The 22,100-nt window shown below is 28.9% G+C and overlaps 1 protein-coding gene across 4 annotated transcripts in view; it reads right to left on the reverse strand.

Moving 5' to 3' along the window:
* Positions 1-16,812, reverse strand: part of LOC100208465 (uncharacterized) — a 37,947-nt gene extending 21,135 nt beyond the window's left edge. The window contains exons 1-5 of one of the 4 annotated variants that reach the window (XM_065808255.1): positions 16,595-16,812; positions 14,052-14,882; positions 11,452-11,563; positions 10,209-10,471; positions 2,288-2,438 (exon numbers count right to left, since the gene is read on the reverse strand). In XM_065808255.1, coding sequence (XP_065664327.1) covers positions 2,288-2,438; positions 10,209-10,471; positions 11,452-11,563; positions 14,052-14,877 — 1,352 coding nt within the window. In that variant the 5' untranslated portion in view covers positions 14,878-14,882; positions 16,595-16,812. Of the gene's footprint in view, positions 1-2,287; positions 2,439-10,208; positions 10,472-11,451; positions 11,564-14,051; positions 14,883-15,362; positions 15,508-16,594 lie in introns of those variants that run through there. The other 3 variants (XM_065808254.1, XM_065808256.1, XM_065808253.1) reach the window with 3 other exon arrangements.
* Between the last annotated feature and the right edge of the window lie 5,288 nt (positions 16,813-22,100).

The raw sequence follows: 22,100 nt of genomic DNA on the forward strand, positions 1-22,100 counted from the left end.
TAAAATTACTAAATATTTAAAAAAAAATACAGAAGACTCGCTGGCAGCAATCTTATCTAGAATGACAGCACTTGATGGGCTTCCATTCAGAATTTTCATAACATCCGATGATCTTCGAAAATCATTAAAAGAATTAAACTTACGTGATAAACTTCCAAAATCTGCCACGACTATACAAAAAATTGTCACTAGTTATAGCGAAACTATTCAAAAGTTAGTAATCAAAGAAATATCAGAATATAAATTAAATGTAAAAGGTTTTAGTATTACTTTTGATGAGTGGATTTCCCTAAGGAACCAGCGATACATAAACATAAATCTTCACTCGGAGTCAAAGTTCTGGAATATAGGACTTTTCCGAATCAATGGAGGTTTACCTGCAGAAAAATGTGTCTTTCTTTCTGGTGAAAAATTGAATCAGAATGGTTTGCCATTAGAAATAAATGTTGTTTGTTTAACAAATGATGGTGCAGCAGTTATGCAAAAAGTAGGCAAGATAATATCGGCTGCTCAGCAGTTGTGTTTGGCCCATGCAATTCAACTTACAGGTGTAGATATTCTATCTAAAAAGAAACAACTGAAGAAAGAACCATTTGCTCGGATGAATCAATAGACTTCGACTCATATTCAGATGCCCAAGAGCAAGAAAACTAAGCTGCCTTTGAAAATACTTCAAATACATACAAGGAAGGATTTTGATGGATTGCAATATACAAGAACAAGATACAGAAATAACACATAGTCAAATTGGTCCCCTTATATAAAAAGTGAGGAATATTGTACAAATATTCAAACGTTCACCATTAAAAAATATGGTACTACAGAATTATTTAAAGCTCGAATTTCGTAAAGAAAACTTCTTAATTGCAGATTCCAAAACTAGATGGAATAGCCTATTAGCAATGCTCAAACATTTTTACAAATTAAAGTCAAAAATCAGATATAGATATAAAACTTTATTTAAACTTTACAGAAACTGATTTTGCAATAGTTTCAGTTACTCAGCTCTTTTGCCGGTAAAATTAGCCATTGAGTTACTTTATTGCAAGGATGCTAACTTAATTTCTGCAGAGGCAGCATTGACATTTATGTTTGACAGGCTATGTGAAATTAAGTCATCATTGAACATAGAATTTATGAGTGCTTTAAAACAAGGTGTTATTGCAAGAAGAACGCAGTTGTCCGATTTAATTTCTAATCTGCATAAAGGTCTAGAAGATATTATTAGAAACTCAATCTTATTAAGTTTTAACTTTCCACGTGCATCAAAAGCAAGTAATCTCAATTCGCTTTTGGGCATTGTAAATCAGAAGGGACTTTAGAATCAAAGCACTGCAGTTAAAGAACGAGCCCGGGAAATTCTTCACTTTGAGGTTAGAAAAGTTGAGTGTGACGAAGGAAAAAATTCTGAGATATCAGTGAAAAAAGACATGTACAAGGACATTTGTAAACAAATAAACTATAAGGTTGTCAAGAAACAATTACAACCCGCTGGTGATATAATCAAGTGTCTAAAAAAAGAAATGAGTCTCTTCGAAGATGAAGGTGTGAGAGGAAAATATCTCCAACAGGTTTATGATCTTCTTTTAACGATTCGGCCAACTAGCGTTGAATCCAAAAGGGCATTTCTGCTGCTGGTATTATTTTAAACAAGTTGCGGTGCAGAATAGATGACAAAACTCTGGATGCTCTTTGTTTTTTAAGAGGTTACTTTTATGGAATAAAAAATAGAGGTCGACCAAATAGATCAATAAACTTGCATTCTTTTCAAGTTTTCGTGATTCTTAAATTTATTTACTTTGCCTTAAAAATTTAAAATATTTAATACCGATTTTAATACCAGTATTCCTGTATTATATTTTTAAAATACCGAAATACCGGTATTGATTTTTGACCGGTATTGGATACTCTAGTTAGGTGGTTATGTATCCTACTTAAAAACAGAAAACTTGACCAAAAATATAGCATTTGAAGAATTGAGTGTATAGTAACTTGATCCTAATTTGTTATAGTCATAAACCTAACCAACCAACCTTTAATTCTACCCTTCTACACCCTAGCCACCCTTCTATCTGCCCTATCTCATTCATAGTAAAAATGTCTTTAAAGCAACACCCAAAAAAACATTAAAGGTTGCATGTAAATGGTGCATAAAAGCAAAACAAATAAAAACTAAATTTAAAAACTTTATTATTTATAACTTATGTTTATTATTTTATTCATTATTATAGAATAAATTAGTTAAAAGTTTAAATGAATTCAAAAAAGAAATATTTAAAAAACTTACGAGTAAGTCTCAGCTCCAGTCATTTTATAAATCCAAATTATTTCTAATGTTTCCCCATTTATTGCAACAACATTTTGATTTAATCCAGCACTTATCAAATCCACAACTCCATCTTTATTAATATCAGCAAGTATAGGAGGATTGATAAAACCTATATGAAAAAAAAAAGACATTAAAATAAAACAAAAGAAAAATATAATATATAATATATAATGTTTCATTCTTTGCATTATTTTTTTACTTTTCATTTTTATTGAGTTTTGATTTTTATTTAAGTTTTTATAAATAATAAAAACTTTTAAACATTTTTAATTAAAAACTTTTAAACATCTAACTTTAGGAATACACAAATCGATAGTTGCATCATCCCCTCATACTAAGTTAAAGTTAAACGTTACATTAAATAAAAATTACATACAACTGTAATTATAATACTCTTAAACACTGAGTTTCAGTTGATATTCTTTGAAAAAATAAATCTTAAACTGTAGCTCTTCATTCATCAAAATTTCTAATAAAAATTACTTCTTTTGCTACTTATAACAAGGCAGCAAGCAACCATTATAAGAATTGGAAGTTACTGGAAGAGAAAAGATGAGGATTATAAAGCAAGATAACAATTAACAGACAACTTAAAAGATTGCTAATTATATGAATCTGGAAAACAAGATGAAGGGAGTGAATTCCAAAGAATTGATGTTCGAGTAAAAAAACTAGACAAAAAAGAAATCCTGGAGCAATTAAAAACAGTCACAGTAAAAGAGTGAAACTAAATTGAATGACGAGTAACACAAGAATGAATTTTAGTAGATGACACAAGAGATCCTAGCACTTTCGAGCAGCGCCAATTATAGTATTTATTTAAAATAGGAAGGGAAGCAACATTACAGCTATGTGACAATGGTAGGAGGTTGGCTGCAAGAGTAGGTCCAATTATGTTTACAATGCGATTTTGATCCACTCCAGGTATAGCAACAGTGTTCAATACAATAAAGGAATAGAGATTTATAGAGATAAAGGATAGAATCCTGAGTAAGAAAGTGGTGAGCACGATAAAGATATGCAACCTTAGCAGAATCTTATTTTGCAATGGATTTAATATATGGATTCCAAGGAAGATCGAAAGTAAAAGTTAATCCTAGATAAAAATAGGTAGGTGACTCATCAAGTATATTACCATTTACAAATATAGGAAGATCTAGATTATTGCAATAGCAATTAGCTAAAAAAAAAATTTTCTCCACATCTATATAATACATGGTGAAACAATAAAATTTTGAAGTTAGTTAATTTCCAAATATTTTATGTATCTAAAAATATTTAGAAAATGGGTAAACAGCTTATGAAAAAAGTTTTTTTTATTTGATATGGAATATCTTTTTGAATAAATTAATTTAAAATGTGTAATATGCTTTAACTACATATTTTTGCTGTTTATCAAACTTAACTTGGTAATTATGTTGTGTTTTTTCCTAACAAAAAAACAGAACAAATTTTAAGTTTTTTCAAAAGTGCTAACTTGCCTCCACTGTGGAATAATAAAAATAATTAACAATAATCTATAATAACTATTCTTTAAAATATTCTAAGACAACTGACTCTTATTTTATTTGCATGATTGTTTTTATTTGCATGATTTAATGACAATTTTTTTATTTGCATGATTAAAAGGTTGAAAAGTGAAACAGATTTTTTTTTTTTAAATATGTGAATATTTTATGGTTAAAAAATATGAAAAATGTTTAACTTTTATTAATTTATTTATACATTTATTTGATTTGTGTTTCAGCATAAGTAAAGTAAACAAAAAATTAATGTAATGGAGATTGATAAAAATGTAAACTACAACATTGAAATAAATTTTTTGACACAATTTATTACAGCTGACAAAGCTGTCAAGTCCAACTCAATAACATTCAGCTATTAAAGAAATACCATTTAAAAGTGGTCAGGTCAGGTTCAGGATCATCATGACCACCCTGGTACTGGTATTATGTAACCCAGTACTACCTGTCCCATGCTCTGGTGTCTTGTAGAATGTGCTTTTATAGGCGAAGGCCAGGAAAAACAAACTCCAATTTAAAAAACTATGAAATATGCACTTTTTTATTTTTTTGTTAAAAAGTAATAGTTTTTAAGCCATAAAATATAAACTAGTAATCTTTATATAAAATGATTTTGTTTTTGGATGTTTTATGAAACTTTGCTTCTTTTGAGACCCAACATAATATGCTTTTAAAGAACTTTTTGTTTCAAAATATTAGGGACCCGTCTGATGTTTAAGGGTCTTGAGCGACCCCTAAAAATTTTTAAAACTAAGTATTATTTTTTTAGAACACCATTAGGGGGTATCATCAGACATTTCTAAAAAATGCTTTTTATAAGCCACCCTACCTCCTAGGCAAAGATTTTAGGGGTAAGCAAAATAATTCTTTGACTAACCTTGAACCCCTTCTTCATCTATTAGGCTGGCATAGATGTAAACCTGTGTTACAATGTTTCCTGCATATGATGATGAATGCTGGATCTTCTTGACTCTTCTCATAGGTTTTTGCTTGTGCCTCCTTGATAAGCTCTAAAGGTCAGTTTAATGGCTCTGAGGCCAGCTGGTAATAAGGTTTCCCAAACTCTGTGGTAGCTCTCAGAGAGGCTGATTCCAATAACAGCTACATCAGAGTATTAACGGTGCCATTTTGCGCTTGGATAGTGTCCCTGTAAAAGCTTTTGGTGTGCATTGTCAAGGCCACATAAAGAGCCCCATATTATGACTTAGGGTTAATTATCAGTACTGAGAAAAATTGCATACCTCATTGCTTAGGAGGCCGTACTCTATTTATGAATGACTCAAGTTCTCTTTCAACTTAAAACATGCCGAAAGTAACCCAAAATATTAAACATATAAAACCATCCCAATCACCTAACTGTTTTAATATATCTTTTATATACTAATATTCATGGTCTGCAAAGCAACCTACAATCAATTAAATCTTACCTTGCAAAGTCACCAGACTTGCTTGCTCTTAGTGAGACTAATTTATATTCTGCTATTTGTTCTTCTGACCTTAGTGTTAATTTTGGTACTATTCTTTGATTCCCAAAGACTCCAATAGTCACATGTTTGGCTCAGGGGTAAACATAGGCATCAATTCACCTAATTGCCATGAAATCAGGTTTGAATTCTTTGACCATTCTTTTATGTGTTTCTGCTTAGCACCTATTCACTCTATTACCTTGTTCTTTATCGTTCTCCTTTTTTTCCAAAACTGCACTCTTTTAGATGCAATTTCTGATCAAATTGACCATGCTAAAACATGACCAATTGAGGGCTGACTCAGTAACTGCTGTGACTGAAAGATTTTATCATGCATTAGATGGAGGCAGAGGGGCTAGGGCAAATGCTCTTGACATATCTAAGGCTTTTAACAAAGATTGGCATGCTGATCTTCTCTAAAAGCTTATTTGGGAAAGTTTTTAAGATAATCAAATTGTTTCTTTCTAACAGCTTTATTAAAGTCATCCTTAAAGGCCTACACTCTTCCTTATTTCTACATTGATGATCTTACCAACAACCTTACATCTAAAGTAGCTTTTTTTGCTGATGGCACAACTTTATGCTCCTGTCTTGACAAAAAGTCTACTCTCTTTGATTGCTTAGAACAAGCAGTCCATGTCAAAAAAGTCCACCAAGTCCAAAAAGGCATTCTATACGTAGTTAGACCCCCTCTATCTGCTAAGCTTGAGCCTCTTTCCCATCACCATAAGTTGCATTTCTTTCTCTTTTCTATGAATACTATAATGTTCGCTGCTCAAAGGAACTATTATCTCTAGTTCCATCAACTAAAACTTATTCTGGCTTGACTCATTATTCAGCAAAGCCTCATTTTCTTACTTTATCTGTCCCTACTTCCTCTAAAAACTTTAATTTGTCTAGTTTTTTTGTCCGCATCTCAACCTATTGGAACTCCTATCTTCATGTTTTCCTGACTCATACAGCCTTCAACTTTCCATCCTTCAACATTCCATCAACTTTCAAATATATGTATATATATATATTACATATATATATATATATATATATATATATATATATATATATATATATATATATATATATATATGCAATATCAAATATATGCAATATCAAACCATTAGAACTCTTTCCTTATAATTGTATTGTACTAATATTATTTTAAATTTGAATTTGATCAAATACTTTTTATTAAGTAATAAACTTTTTCTTAATAAACAGTAGGAACCAGACCCTCAAATTAAATAAATTTTTGAATTTTCTTTACTTTAAGTATTTCTAAATTACTCTTTTAGCTGCCTTTTAAAAAAAATTTGAATATTTATCAAAAAACACTAATTTGTCAAAAATGCCCAAATATGGTCATTTGAACATAGTCCACAAAATTAGTTAGATATTAAAAATTTTATTTTTTCTATAACCAAAAAAAAAATATCTTTCCCATAAGTATTCAATGAGTTTTCTGGGATATTTTATTCATTATTTACGATTCCCAAAACTTTGTATTCTGGGTCCGCTGTGTAGTGGAACGGTAGTTAGACAAGTCTGATTGTTCTGCAGAATTTATACATTAGGGATAACAGATGCTGTTTTCTAGCACTCTGGAAAACAAGACTCAGTTAAGCACTTGTTAAATAGTTTTGAAAGTATAGACAGCAGATCCAGAGATCATGTCTGCAAGACTATAACAGGTATGTTGTCCGGACCACAAGCTGTAGAAAAGTCTAAACAAGAAATCACTTTGAATACAGAAGCTCGAGTGATACGAAGGTCAAACAATGGATCAACCTGATTGTTGACTAATATCAGGTAGGATTTGATCAGAGATAAGATTGAAATCTCATACCCTTAAAATCTCATTCTTAGCAAACAATTCAGCTTATTTTTTAAGTGAGGTAACAAAATCTGAACCATGCAAGAGAGTTGGAATAACAGATTTGCCTTTATTATAGGCACTATTAAATATTCTCCAGAAGTCTCAGTAGCCTAATTTTTGAGATTCAATACAAGATTTTACGACCTGAGAATTGCAGATTTTGGTGCTAGACAAAATCATTTTATAATGGTTTCTAGTAAAAGTAAACAACCATCTGTTTTGGTGATAGGTATGGAAGTAATGACTATGATTGGAAATTGCAGCAGCACAATGAGAGGAAAACTACAGAGAAGAGTGAGGCTTGACTTGGAATCATCAAAAGGAAATAAAAGATTCCATGCCAACTGAACCCAAGATATTACATGAAAAGCACATTATTCAACAGGAAGATGACCTTAGGAGCATCACAAAAAAAATTAAGAAAAGACTCCCAGTCAGCTTTAAGGTAAGAGGTACAATAATAGGGGGTTCTGATGATGAAGAAGAATGAGATAATAGTTTTTGAGAGATCAAACTGTGATCAGAAGCACCTAAGAGTGAATGTGTAGAAACTAAGCAAGGACTAAGATCAGAAACAAGACATAAGTCAAGTAGAGAAAGTAAATGATTCGGATTGTCTGGAAAACAGGTTAGAAAATTAACTATTTGTGTTAGAGATTGAGAAAAACAAAAGTTGAGGGCCTTAATGCTTGCAGATTCACTGACACTAAAGCCAAGCTAATCAGTGTGATGAGCATTAAAGTTTCCAACAAAAACGATATTGGCTAAAGATAAAGAGAAAGATGAGGATAAAGAGAAAGGGCACATTAATTTGATCAGAAATAACATTAAAAAATGTCTTGAGATGAAGGAGAGCAGTATAGAACAAAGAGAAAGCTAATAGAGTGAAGCAGTGCTAAATGAATACACATAAAGAAATAGCCTGTGAATTAACCTAGTTTCTAGACAAAAGGGTGAATTATAACAAATGTAAATGCCCAGGCCAAGCAATGTGACTATTGAAGTTTTTATGAATTGAAGGATGACAATCATCAACACTAAGATCACAAGATGAGAAGCTGAATTCAAAATAGTCTCACAAACTGCAAATAAGTCTGGTGAACTTTGCAAGAGATAAGACTCAAAAAGAGAAAAGTTCGAAGACCACAAATATTAGTTAATGATAGATTTAGAGAACTTGGTGATGACGATGGTTTTGTGTTTTTGGTACTTTAGTCATTTTAGTTTTTGGTACTTTAGCCATTTATAAATTTCTAGATAATGATACCATAGAACTCAACAAATTGTTTTTTTTTTATTTGTTAATGTTGATGTTTCTTTTTTTTTTTTAATATGTTTTTTAATAATAACAATTTTATTGACAAAGGCTAATTAAAAATGTGATTAAATCATTAGAAGAATTAGCATCAATAAGAATCAACAAAAATATTTTAATACTTTTGATTTTTTACATTAAACTCAATATCACAACTTTTTTTTTAGCAAGAAAAACTTTTTTTAGCAAGTAAAACTTTTTTTAACAAGATAAACATAAGAATTGCATAATTAAATGACTTTTTTAAAAAGATTGTTTAAATATGCACTTTTTGTTACATAAACAATTGTTTTATTTACATTTAAAATTTTTGACATCGAAAATTATTTAGAAAATACTTTGAAAAAACAAGAAAATTATAAGAAACGAATAAAAAATATGAAGTTATTTTGCTTTTTTTGGATTTTATTTCCTAATCATAAAATTATTTTATTTTCAAAATGATCCTTGTATTTAAGTTTTCATTCAAACTTTTTATTTTTTTTTCATTTGCAAAAAGCCTGCACATCTTTGTGAAATATAATTTGCTAATTCTACTTTTTTTTATCTGCAAACTTTCCATAATTAGTTTCCATAGATACTAAGAAACCAATAAACTATTTTACTTTGCTAAATTAAGTCCATTAAAAATTTTTATCAACCAGTAAAGATATGCATAACATTGGTTTTGAAACTAAAATAAAAAAATAAAAAAATTTTTAAACTTGTAATTAGCAGACTATATTCTATTTAAAATTGTAACATAATTTAGATCTTGCACAAGTCTATATTTATAACCTTTCATAATTTGTTTTTAGTTTATCATAATTAAAGTATTGTAAAGTATTATTTATTGTAAATTGTTTAGAAAATAAATAGATAACACACAAGTACCTAATGAAACTTACAAATCAATATTTTTTTTAAAGTATTAAAACATCAAATTATCAGTTTCTTTAACTTTAATTTTTTGATTTTAAAAAACCCATTAGTGAATAGATATTTAACCATTTACTTGAAAACAATTTCTCTCACTTTTATATGCAGAAAGATATAAAAATAAAAAATATGCATAAATGAAAAAAAAAGGAAGTAAAATCCTTGAAAACATAAAAAGACAAGCAACAAAATTGATGAAAAATTCTATAACACAATAACATTTGACAACTTTAAAAGAAAAAAGAAAAGAAATGAATTTAAGGTAAATTTGTGGGGAATTTAAGAGGAAGACCTAATACAGTTTTATAAATATTATAAAAGTATTCAAAAATTTAATTATAAAATAATTTAAAAGGTTCATTAAAATACTGATTTAATTTCAAAAATACTGATGCTTATTTTGAAAATAGCCATTATGATAAACTTTTTAATAAATTGAGTATTGCAATTGCATAATAATAAATAATAAATTGCCAAACTCAATTGTTGAAGCGCAGCCAGTTAATAAATTCAAAGCAAAAATAGAAAAACTATGTCTTGCAAAAATGATTTTAAATGGTTTTGTTTATATATGCTGGAGTTTAAAAAAAAAATGCTGAATCAGTTATAGAGTCAACTTGAAGTTGACCTCAACATTTATATGAATAATAAATCATATTTCTATTTAAATAACATTCATATTTTTAATATATCCTGTAAAACATGTTATTTTATCATGTAAACTTTACAATTTTTTTTTATACAAATATGTAAATATTAGTGAACATAAGAAAAAATGTATTACCTTTTCTACTGTCTTTAACCACCTCCTTTAATTTACTTAGATCGTCATTTAACAAATCTAACAGAGGTATAACATAAAGATGCCCACCCTGATTTTCACTTCCAGTACCATAAACCATTCTTAATTCTTCTTTTGTTGAATAAAGTATAGGGGAAAAGTTTGATTCTTCATTTCTAGGTATTGTAATGGCTTTTAAAATAATTCCAGTTTTCCCACAAAAAAATAAAATTTTTGATGGCTGTCTAGTTTTATTGTAAGAGATTCTAATAACAAAAAAAAATTTCACATGTTATTCACACTGTAAAAGATATATATAAAAAAACTCAGAAAAAATATATCGTCAACGCCAAAAAAAAAACAGTCTATTTTTTTTTGCAAGACAAAATATTTAGTTAGATAAACCTCCTTTTGGTTTTAGATGCGTTTTAAAGAGTTCATGTTTGGAGGCATAGTAATGAAAAGTTAAACCCTGAGTATATTAAAAACATTATTCAAAACTTAAGCAACTGTTAAGCATCAAAAGAAGATAAATATATGGAGATGCTTTGCTTTGCTTGCTTCAGGAAGGCTTGACAAGATTAATTGCATTATTAATCAAAACCAGGTCATGGGATCCTTGTTGGTCATGCAGTGCCAAGTTATATGAAACTATTTCAAGATAGTAAGTACCTATTTCAAGATAATGGATTCTAAGCACACCACAAAACATACCAAAATGTATGCTGAAAAACATATCAAAACATATGCTGAAAAACATATTAAAACATTTGTTAAAAAAAGCTTGGAATGATAGCCTGGTTAATCATCCGGCCCAAATTTAAGTAAAAATCTATGGTTGATACTCAATGGAAACAATGAAATAAATAGCTTTAAATCATTGTTATTAACAAAACTTTTGTTAATAGTATGCTTTCGAGAATGATAACCAAGTACTGATTTAAGAGAGTTTGCTTCAAAGAAAATAGTTCAATCAGGATAATAAAAAAATATAATAGGTCTGTATATTTTGTACTGTATAAGTTTGGTAATACTATTGTCTTTGTTAAACCAATATTACAATATACAATGTTTTTGTTAATGCTTTGACATTAACTTTTTTCAAAAAACAACCTGGATTCTAAATTTTTTTTAATTTAACTCAAAAAAATTTTAAAAATAAAATGCACATAATTTTAAAACCAGTTTTTTTTTTTTGGCGTAGACTTTATCAAAACAAAAAATTATTAAAGAAAAAAAAAACTACACATGAAAATCTCCGCCTTGAATCTGAACAACATCGGCAACTTGATCATTGTTTATATCATCAATAATCTGAGGCATGTATAATGTACCATGTTTGCTGCGAAATTTTTTATCTAAATTTAATTTTTTTTTGTGTTTATCATCTTTTTTTTAATTAAGTTTTTAATTAGAACATTTTAGTGAAATGTTTATTTAAAATATTTAGTTATACAAAAATATTTATTTACAATCAATTCTATTTTATTATGTAATATTTTGTTATAATATTAAATGGTATGAAATATAATGAAGTTTTAAACAATGAAATCTTTATTATTTTATTTTTAGCTTACTAAAAAATTATTTTTTAAAGAAAAAAAAAAAACACATTACCAAAAAATATTTCAAAGTTATAGAATTAAAAGGGTTGCAACCACAAGAAAAGTAGTCTCCTCAACTGTATTGGCTCTCTTAGGCTTGGGGAGATGAATAAGAAAAAAAAACTACAAGAACCTGTTCAAAATATTTATTTACTTTTTTATAATTTTTAAGTAATGCTGATTAATTCAACACACACACACACACACACACACACACACACACACACACACACACACACACACACACACACACACACACACACACACACATATATATATACTTTTATAGTTTATATTTTGCCAACATGAACCTTTTTAATACATCAAGCTTTTAATCATAGATCATCCAGATCATATTTTAAAATTCCTGAAAATTGTTTGGGTAAATTATCCAGAAAAATCCATAATATATTCCCCCTTATTATCATCCTGATTTTTCTTTCAACTAAGTTGTCTCAATTTTTTTTAAACTTAACTTTTCTATGAGTGATGAGTGAAAAAGCTTAAAAAACAAATATGCTACACAAATATACATCTTAACTTGTATGTATGGAAAGTGTTTTGGATATCGCGAGAAACTTAAAGTTGAAAAAATCATCAGAAATTCCGTAAATATCAGAAAAAAGATAACCCCTGTTTAATGAAAAATAATATATGGTTAAATCTTAAACTAAAGTCAATAATTATGAGTTTATCAAGTTATATCGTTTATCACTTATATCTTGCCATTTGGTTTTTATGGAATTTTTATGCAACTTGCAGCTTGGTTTTTAGGGAGATATATATTTGACTTTTTAGGGAGATATATATTTGACAACCATGTTGGGTTTTAATGGATATATTATAAATGTGTATGGTAAGGATAACTCAATGTGATAAAAGCATTGATGAACTAAATCCTTAAACCTAAAGCCCTCAAGAAAAAAGCATATCAGCAAGCAGAAGATTGATTCTCCTGCAAAATTAATTATTGAGCAAATAATTACTTTTGCTTGAACTTAAAATGTAAAAAATGTGTGTCAGAATGCTAAAAATAAATTAGTTTCAAGAATATCAAAATATTGAAGACAAATTATCAATATAAAAAGTATAACTAAAAAAAAAAATTTTTATTTCAAAACAATTGAAATCAATGAAAAAAAAAATCAAAAGATACAAAAAGAATTACCTTGACCAATATTTTTTTAAATGATTTCAATCTGGCCACTAACTCGGTTAGTGATTTTATGTTAAGAATCTTTAAAAATTTTCAATCATAAAAATTGTAACAAAGTTAGCAACAAATCTTTATGAAAATAAATGAAAAATCTAATTTACTTTAACTATTTACTTGATGATAAATAATTCCTTAAGGTTTAGCAAACAAAATTTGTTCCTTGAAATTTTACAAACAAAATTCGTTTCCTGAAAATTCACAAGCAAAATTTGTTCCCTGAAGTTTCACTAACTAAATAAGCCACTATTACACTTCTAATGTAATGATTTTCTCCTAATGTGATTTCACACTCCTATTGTGATGGTTTTAACAGAGTTTACACTCCTAATGATATGGTTTGAACAGATTTTATACCCCTAACGGTATTCTACCGCTGACAGCTTCAACAGTGATTTGGCAGCCAAAACTGGCACAGTGAAAACTACAAAAAATATTTAAAATCTTACTAGTTTAAAACGGTGACAGAATAAGAAAATCAGAATTTTTTTGATTTCGGTTTTTTCGTAATCTTTGATTAACAGAGGCTATTTATCATGCATGAACATTTTTGTAAGTATTTGCATAATAAAATTGTATAAAATAATTCACTCACAATTCAGATTTAGAACTTTATTGCTTGAATACGAAAAATCTTCTTACTGATAATAACATTTAAAACAATATTTTAAATATATAAGTATCTTTTTAAAAGTTAAAAACAAGTAATCAAACTAATTTTGACCTAACTAAATACACTAAACTTTCATTGAGAATAACTTTCACTATTTACATGTTCTGACTTTACCTCCCAAATATATTGGTTTTATTTGATCACTAATACACTGGAATCACTAAAAATTTTGATTATTAGAATCAAAGGGTTTTACCTTAAAGAGTTTACAGAACAAATGTTTTGATTTAACATTTATAAAACTTTAAAAGCTTGTAGACTATTACTAAAAAATTGACTATATAATTGGTTTTTATAAAACTAAATTAAATTTTGTAACTTTACATATAATTATTAACAGAACAGATTTTTGATACCTAGGAATATCCATAATAGTTTTCCAGTAGCCCCACTAATTGCTTCAAAAACGCCTCCTCTTCCACTACATAAGCAGTCAGCCACTCCATCGGCATCAAAATCAGCATTACAGTTTATACTAAGTATGCTGTGATGTGAATAATGGATCCACAACTGATCTCCAGTTACTCCATCAGCAGATAACACACCACCAAAGCAAGGATATTTGTTATTATAAAATGTACTGCATGTTTCTGCCTGATCAACATTATAACTATCAAGACTTGTTCCAAAACCCATAATTATATCATCAACTCCATCTTTGTTAATGTCAACTAGTCTAGTAGAAGAGTCTGTGAATAACTTCTGAAAATCTTTTTGCCAAACTTTTGTTATTTTAAAGCCAGAACATGATCTCAAATTTGGTAATGCAATATTTTTAATCTCATTTACTTGACTTAGATTTGTGCCCTTTTGCACAGTTGACATTTGATAGATGACTTTTTGATCAGTGACTGGAACCATTCTACTAATTCCTAACTGTAAAAAATATGTTATTGAACATACTAATGTAAAAAGTACAATAAAGAAAATAAGTAGAAAAATGCAACTACGACATGATAAAATTGGTTTTGGTTGAATAATTTGTTTTTTAGGGCTGCCATAAGGTTTATCTCTTTGAGTTGAATTCTTATTTTGTGAATTATAAATTTCAAACTCTTCCCCTTGATAATCTGTAAAAAGCTCTTCCTCTGAAAAATCTGACACTTCATTGTTATTACTATTGTTTGTCACAGCAGCCTGATAAAAATGTTGTAAAGCCATATTATATTTGTGCTGCATCATTGTTTCTAAATAAAAATGTGATAGTAACAATTAATAACACAGTAAATAAAAATTAAAACATACTATATTATTGTAAACAATTACAGACAAACCACTTAAAAAATAGATACTCTATTTATCTTTATATTTTTAAAATATAGAAATAATATAATATATAAACTTATAGATTCCTATATTGATTTGAGTTCTTTTTTGCTTATTTTGTAAACTATTTTTTCCCTGCCAAAAACTCTTTTTTAAATTCTTTCAAAAAATATAAATTGTTCTACTAGTAATGTTTATGCAATACTCAAACTAAAATTATTAAAGAAACCACAAAAAAGTAGCCTCCTCTACTGTAGTGGCCTTCTCAGCATTGGAGAGGTGAATAATAAAAAAAGAAAAATAATAATTAAAAAAACATTAAAATTAAATTTTCCTATCAACTTATTTAATCAATTTTATTTAAAATCCCCTAATAAATATGCAGTTCTTAAATTTCATACCTATTTTTCTATAAAGCAATTGATATAACAATTGCTTTGTTATAGACATAGAAATTACAACCTTACTATGACCGATATGCCTTGCTTAGCACCAAGATTATACTTTTTATTCTACTCATTCTTTTTATACATTTCTTTCTTAAAATGAACAGGATGATCATATTAAAACAGTTAATAGTATAAAACACTTGTATAACCTTTTATATTCAAATATTTTTCAATAAAATGAATTTTAGTAAATAAATTGTAAACAGTTTGTAAAATATTATTGCTGTAATAATACAAAATACCTATTAAAACCATAATAAGTCTAGTAGAATTTCTACTAGACATACTATGCTGGTAAATTACAAGCATAATATATCTAGTAGAAATTCTACTAGAATTATTATGCTTGTAATAGATACTTAGTATTATTACAACAATATCTTATTTTATGTTCGTTATAATATTATGTTATAATATTATATTATAATATGCTATAATATTACAATAGAATCTTATTTTATAATGTAGTTATGATTTTCATAATATGAACAGGATGATCATATTAAACTATTATCAAAATACTTATTATAATGTAATCGATATTTTAATGATAAACTATGATATCGATCATAGTTTAATATGATCATCCTGTTCATATTTTGAAAATCATTACTACATTTCAAAATTAGATTTTAAATAAGATCAATTTAGTTTGAATAAATTGTATACATAATTATATTTATACCAAAACAATGCAAGTATAAACTTAATCAAAAGTTATATCATAAAAACAAGCAAATAATTCTATATATTGATATCATGTCATATACAATATATAAAACAGCATTATCAATAAATTATATTGAGAATATCATCTTTTTATTTTAATTTATTCTAGTAGAATACTTTTCCAATATACTTCTGTATAAAATATAGTGCAATGAATCTGCCTTATCTTATTATTCTTTTAACTCGTTCTCAACAATATCTTATTATTACCTTAAGCTTTATAATTATTCTTTTTTTTATTGTCATTAATAGTATAACTTTTATTATTATTAGAAGTATAATTTTTATTATTATTATTACATTACATCTATTACATTGTTACATTATTGCTACTATTATTGGGTATATTGTTATATTATTTTTGTTTAATAATTATATTACCATAAATAATACTGTTATATCTGTTATACTTAAATATATTATATATCAAAGTTAGGATTGGTTAATGTTATTACCAGATATTCTAATTGAATTAGAACACAGATTTACACAATAAAAAGGCTAGGGAAAAGCAGTTGAACTTGTTTGCGGTAATAATAAAGGTTATGAAACCGGTTTGCTCATCAGGCATTATAAATCTTTTTCATTGAGTATGTTTAATGGACTTGCGAATAATTCGTAAAAATTGTGATAACGAAGTTTATTACTGATTATTGTGATTACGAAGTTTATTACTGATTATTGTGATTACGAAGTTTATTACTGATTATTGTGATTACGAAGTTTATTACTGATTATTGTGATTACGAAGTTTATTACTGAAAGACAAAGAAGTTTACTAAAGCAAAGATTACGAAGTTTAGAAAGGCGAAGTCGAAGATTATGGGCTTTGACTTCGGTGGCGAATTTGAAATAGAAATTCGGTTTTCAGTTAAATTTCGTAACAATTGTAAAGTTTCATTTAACTTTAAATTAAATTCAAAAGTTGTTAATTTATTCCAATTAAAAAAGCAAAGTAATTATAAAATATATTACATGTTTGGACGCTTGGACGTCAAGAGCTTTAATGATGCCCGGGGCATAGCAGCAAACAGGCGCCCCTATAATTTAAAAGAAATTTAAATTAAAAGCATGAACAAGGAATTTAAATTAAAAGCATGTTAAATGTGTATATTATCCAAGCTAATAACAGTGTTTCTATTTCTAGTACTGTTGTTTAACATCCATATTTTTATGAAACACATCTGAATTAATTAACACTTATGCAACACATTTAACATTTACTGATTAGGATTAATAGGCAGGTTCTTCAAATTAATATTTTAAAAACTCTTTTTTTTGCTTTTTTACTAACAAATTATTATTACGTTGTTTTTTTTATTAGCAAATTATTATTAATCATTATTACTAGCAAATTATTATTATCTAACGACAGAGATCGAATACATTTTCAACGTGAATGTTCGATAGACGCTCTTATTCTATAGCCCAGTAGGCACGGGACTAAAAAAATTTTATTTTTGAAACTCTATTGAACGTTCAAAAGATATCATTTTTATGTCAAATGCCAAATCACTTAGGAACCTTTTTTTAATCAATTTTTAGTTTTATTTAAAGGTCTTTCACCTTCTCTGACAGATAATAGTATTGTGTTAAAAGTTCGAAATACACCGTTACAGAATAATTTCCATGTTTATAAGAAAAAGCACAAGCGTATAGCGTAAAGTGTTGTTAAAATAAATATGAACAGCTATATAGGTGTTCGCCTATATTAGCTATATTACACCTATATTAGCGTAAGAAAGAAAAGGTGTTGGCGTAAAAAGGTTTCGATGTAACAAGATTAAATATTCAAAAGTGCGTTTGATTTATTTGGCGCAATCAATTTTTACAATGGCTATTCTTTGTGTCAAGTGTTCATTTATATGTACGTTCACTGGTAATTTGTTATCTCACTAGTAAAATGTATACACATATGCACAGATATATATATATATATATATATATATATATATATATATATATATATATATATATATATATATATATCAAAATCTAAAAGAGCTATTGTTGTCGACCTTCCAAAATCCTCTCACGTTAATCAGAGGAAAACTTTAGTCCAAAGTATGCTCAAAAAACTTAACTAAATGTCGCTGTTAGAGTTATTGGACATTTCTCAACTCATCAAAAAAGTTCAATACTAGTTTAACTACAACATCAACTGAACCAAATGAATTTATCGAGTTTGACTCGAATGACCATCGTGACGATATCTTATCTAACACAGAGCAACTTGCCCCAATAGATAAATTAAATCTACATTCGCCCAGACTGTACACCTCTTGAATAAGAAACATTTAACAACTTAAACCAAAAAGCTTACAAAAATGCAGAATTGTTGACAAAAGGTTTACTTGACAAACCTTTCAATTTGTTATCCGCAGCGAGAAAATCAAATATATTGACACACCTACAGCAACCAACATTAATAAAAGAGAGAGAAACCCGCTTCTCAAATGGAAGTTGGCGGCTGAGGTTATTCAGTCGCTCTCAACAACATATTAGTTCTCAACATCTTTTAACAAGGCCAGCTCTTCCATTAAATTACTTCATCTTTCGGGCTTCTACACCAATGCAATTTCTTTCAATTCATTAAAACTCATTAAAATCTCCTTACTTACAGAAAACATCTCCTTTGACATTATTTTTATCACCAAGACATGGTTTAATGACCAATCAAATACCGCCCTCCGAAATTACAACCTTTATTGTTTAGACCGTCGAAACCGAATCGGAGGGAGCGTAGCTATTTACGCAAACAAAAAAATCATCTCAAACCAAATAGAGAATTCCCTACTACACAAAGATTTTGTTTGTTACTATTCAAAACAATTATGGATTGAATTAAAGCTTCTGAGCGAAATTCTGCTACTAGGCTGCATTTACAGACCTTCAGCTTCCGGTATCGAAGCCTCAGAGATTTCAAGTGCTATTTTCCATGCCAAAACATCAATATCGAACAAAAAATACAATGGTATTTTTATTGGAGGTGATTTCGATTTCCCAGAGATTGCATGGACTTCTAATTCAGTCTTCTCCTCTAGTAAAATTGGTCTTGATACTTTATTTGTTTCTCTTTTTCAAGATAGTTATCTTTACCGTCCCAACTTTCAAACCTTTTTTGTCACCGTCCCAACTTTTAAATCTGCTAATCGCCCTATGACAACCACTCTTGATCTGATTATGTGTGACTCTACATATCGTGCTAACAATATTAACATCGATCCTCCACTCGGTTTGTTGGAACAACATCATTTAATAAGTTTGACTGGTCATTTATTTTTAAAGACTTGAACGTAGAACAGTGTTATCAACAATGGCTGAACAAATACAATGAATGCCGTCTTTAATTCATCTCTCGTATGCCAAACAAACCATTCCAAAAAAAACAACCATGGGTGACAAAAGAACTATTATCTCTGATTCGTCTTCAAAAATCACTCTGGGTTGATAATGTCAGTTCAAAATGGAAAACCACATTCCTGGTCCAGCAATATAGAGAAACTAGAAGTCGTTCTTCACTGAAAATCTTCGAATTTGCTCTGGCCAATGCTAAACGCAACACTAAAAGTCTATTTTCATACATAAATAGTAAACGCTCAGTAACAATCTCAACCATACAAATAGTAACAATCAGTAACAAATAGTAACGCTCAGTAACAATCTCAACCATACAAAATCTCAGCTATACGAATCGCCAGTTCAAGTGAGATCATTAGCTCCAACAAAATTACATTAGCTAACTCACTCAACAATCAATTTCAAACAATTTTCAGCAAAGAGCCATCTAATAACATTCTGCCTTACTTTGATCGTAGAACTAACATAATCCTCAACAGCATAGCATTTGACACTCAGACCACTCTAATGGAACTCTCATCACTTGATATATTCAAATCACTTGGTATGTCAGTCCTTGCGTTTTACGCACTTGTTCTACTTCAATGTCTGCTCCACTTAATCTCATCTTTCAAAAATCATTTGACAATGGTGAAGTTCCAAGTTCATGGTCCAAAGCAAATGTAATGCCTTTATTTAATAAGGGCTCCAGAATCAACCCATCAAACTACATACCAATATCCCTCACCTCAATACCGTGTTAAATAATGGAGAAATTAGTTAAAAAAGCAGTCACGCAGCATCTAAAATCAAACAATTTTCTATCAAATAGTCAACATGGCTTTTTAGAAAAAAAAGCATGCATTACTGGAAATATGGCTAAAAAACTACTAGTTGACATCATTTTCCTGGATTTTGCCGAAGCATTTGACAAAGTGCCACATCAGCGAATGCTTTGTAAACTAAAAATGTATAGAATTGGAGGCAATATTCTCAATTGGATAAAAACTTTTTTACTCAACAGGTCTCAACAAGTTATCCTTGGTGACACCTAATCAAATTGGTTACCTGTGATAAGTGGGGTTCTGCAAGGATCAGTCCTGGGACCAATTTTATTTGTCGTTTTCATCAACAATCTGCCAGATATAATAAGCAAAGAAAATAGCTGTAAGATCTACGCGGATGACACTAAAATTCTGAGCATTGTCAGCTCACTTGCAGCTCAATTTCAACTCTAATCAGATATTGACCAAATTGTTTAATAGGCCAAGTCTTGTCTCATGGAGCTAACTGTGAAGAAATGTAAAGTCATGCACTTCGGCCAAAAAAATTTAACTCACTTTAAGTACTCAATGGAGGAATCAGGTTCTTGCTTAATAACAACTCAGTTTATATTGGTAGCAACACATCTGAAAGTGACTTGGGAATAAAAATTACCAATGATCTAAAAGTAGAAACTCAATCCTTCGTTACCTCATGTAAAGCAAATGCTGGGCATCCTAAAACACACATTCCAGTCGTGGTGCTTCCTGATGGAAACAACTCAAGTGTAGATTTTTAGAAACATACACACATTCTAATTTCTAAAGTTCTCTTGAGCATTCCCACAACCGTATTATCCTTTAGTGTTTCTTGATTTATTTGGTCAGTCCATTTGAGCTTGTTGTTTATATAAATTCTGAGTGTTCTTTCAACACAGACATTCTATAACTAAATATGATTTCCAGCATCATCCACCATGTAAAGAGAGTTATTGAGACACTGTGATCTGGTATGAAACTTTAAACCTTTACACTTACAGGTGCTGAATTCCATACTCCACAGTCTAGACAACTCATTTAAGGAATCAATCTGTTAGTCTGGACATGGGCAAAACCATGAACACTTTTTAATTCGGAAATTAGTTGACTATCATCAGCAAACAATTTACTATAATCCAACCCAATATTATTTATAGCTATGATATTCCAGAACCACATCAATCCAATCTAAATAAACCTTACGCAAAATAGCATGATCTTTCCTGTTGCTGAAAAAATCTTTTAACCAAAATATTATTTTGATACCATAACCATAACCAGCTAGTTTGAGTTAAAGCAGGTGGTGAGACTCTCTATCAAATGTCTTGGCCAAAATCCAAGAGAATCAGCATGGCACCACATCTATCTCTAAGTGCTTCTATAATAATATCTAGCACTTCAAGAAGATTAGTTGCATATACTTTTAATTTTACAAATCTATGATAATGTAGCAGCAAGTGATAGTTCAAAAGCAGATGATCAGCCATCATGAAACTTTTTTAAAGATTGTTGCAACGTTTGCCTGTTTCCAAGCATAAGGAACAAGGTCAGACTTCAATAAATTTATAAAAAAGTGAAAGGGGCACACTAAAACTTCTGCTGCAAAATTTGAATACAAACGGATGAATACCATCAATATCAGTACCTTTGGTATTATCCAAATTAGAAAAGGGGTAATTTAATTTTATTAGGAATAAGAAGTACCTTGAAATTTGGTTGACAGCATGCTTTAGTTCGAAGAGAAAAGTTTAGATTAACTAGGTCATTGGTTGGTTTAGAAAAAAAATGGTTGTTTAGAAAATCAGCAATAGCTATTTATTAA

This window comes from Hydra vulgaris, chromosome 10 (assembly GCF_038396675.1).
Source record: "Hydra vulgaris chromosome 10, alternate assembly HydraT2T_AEP".
Lineage (NCBI taxonomy): Eukaryota > Metazoa > Cnidaria > Hydrozoa > Anthoathecata > Hydridae > Hydra > Hydra vulgaris.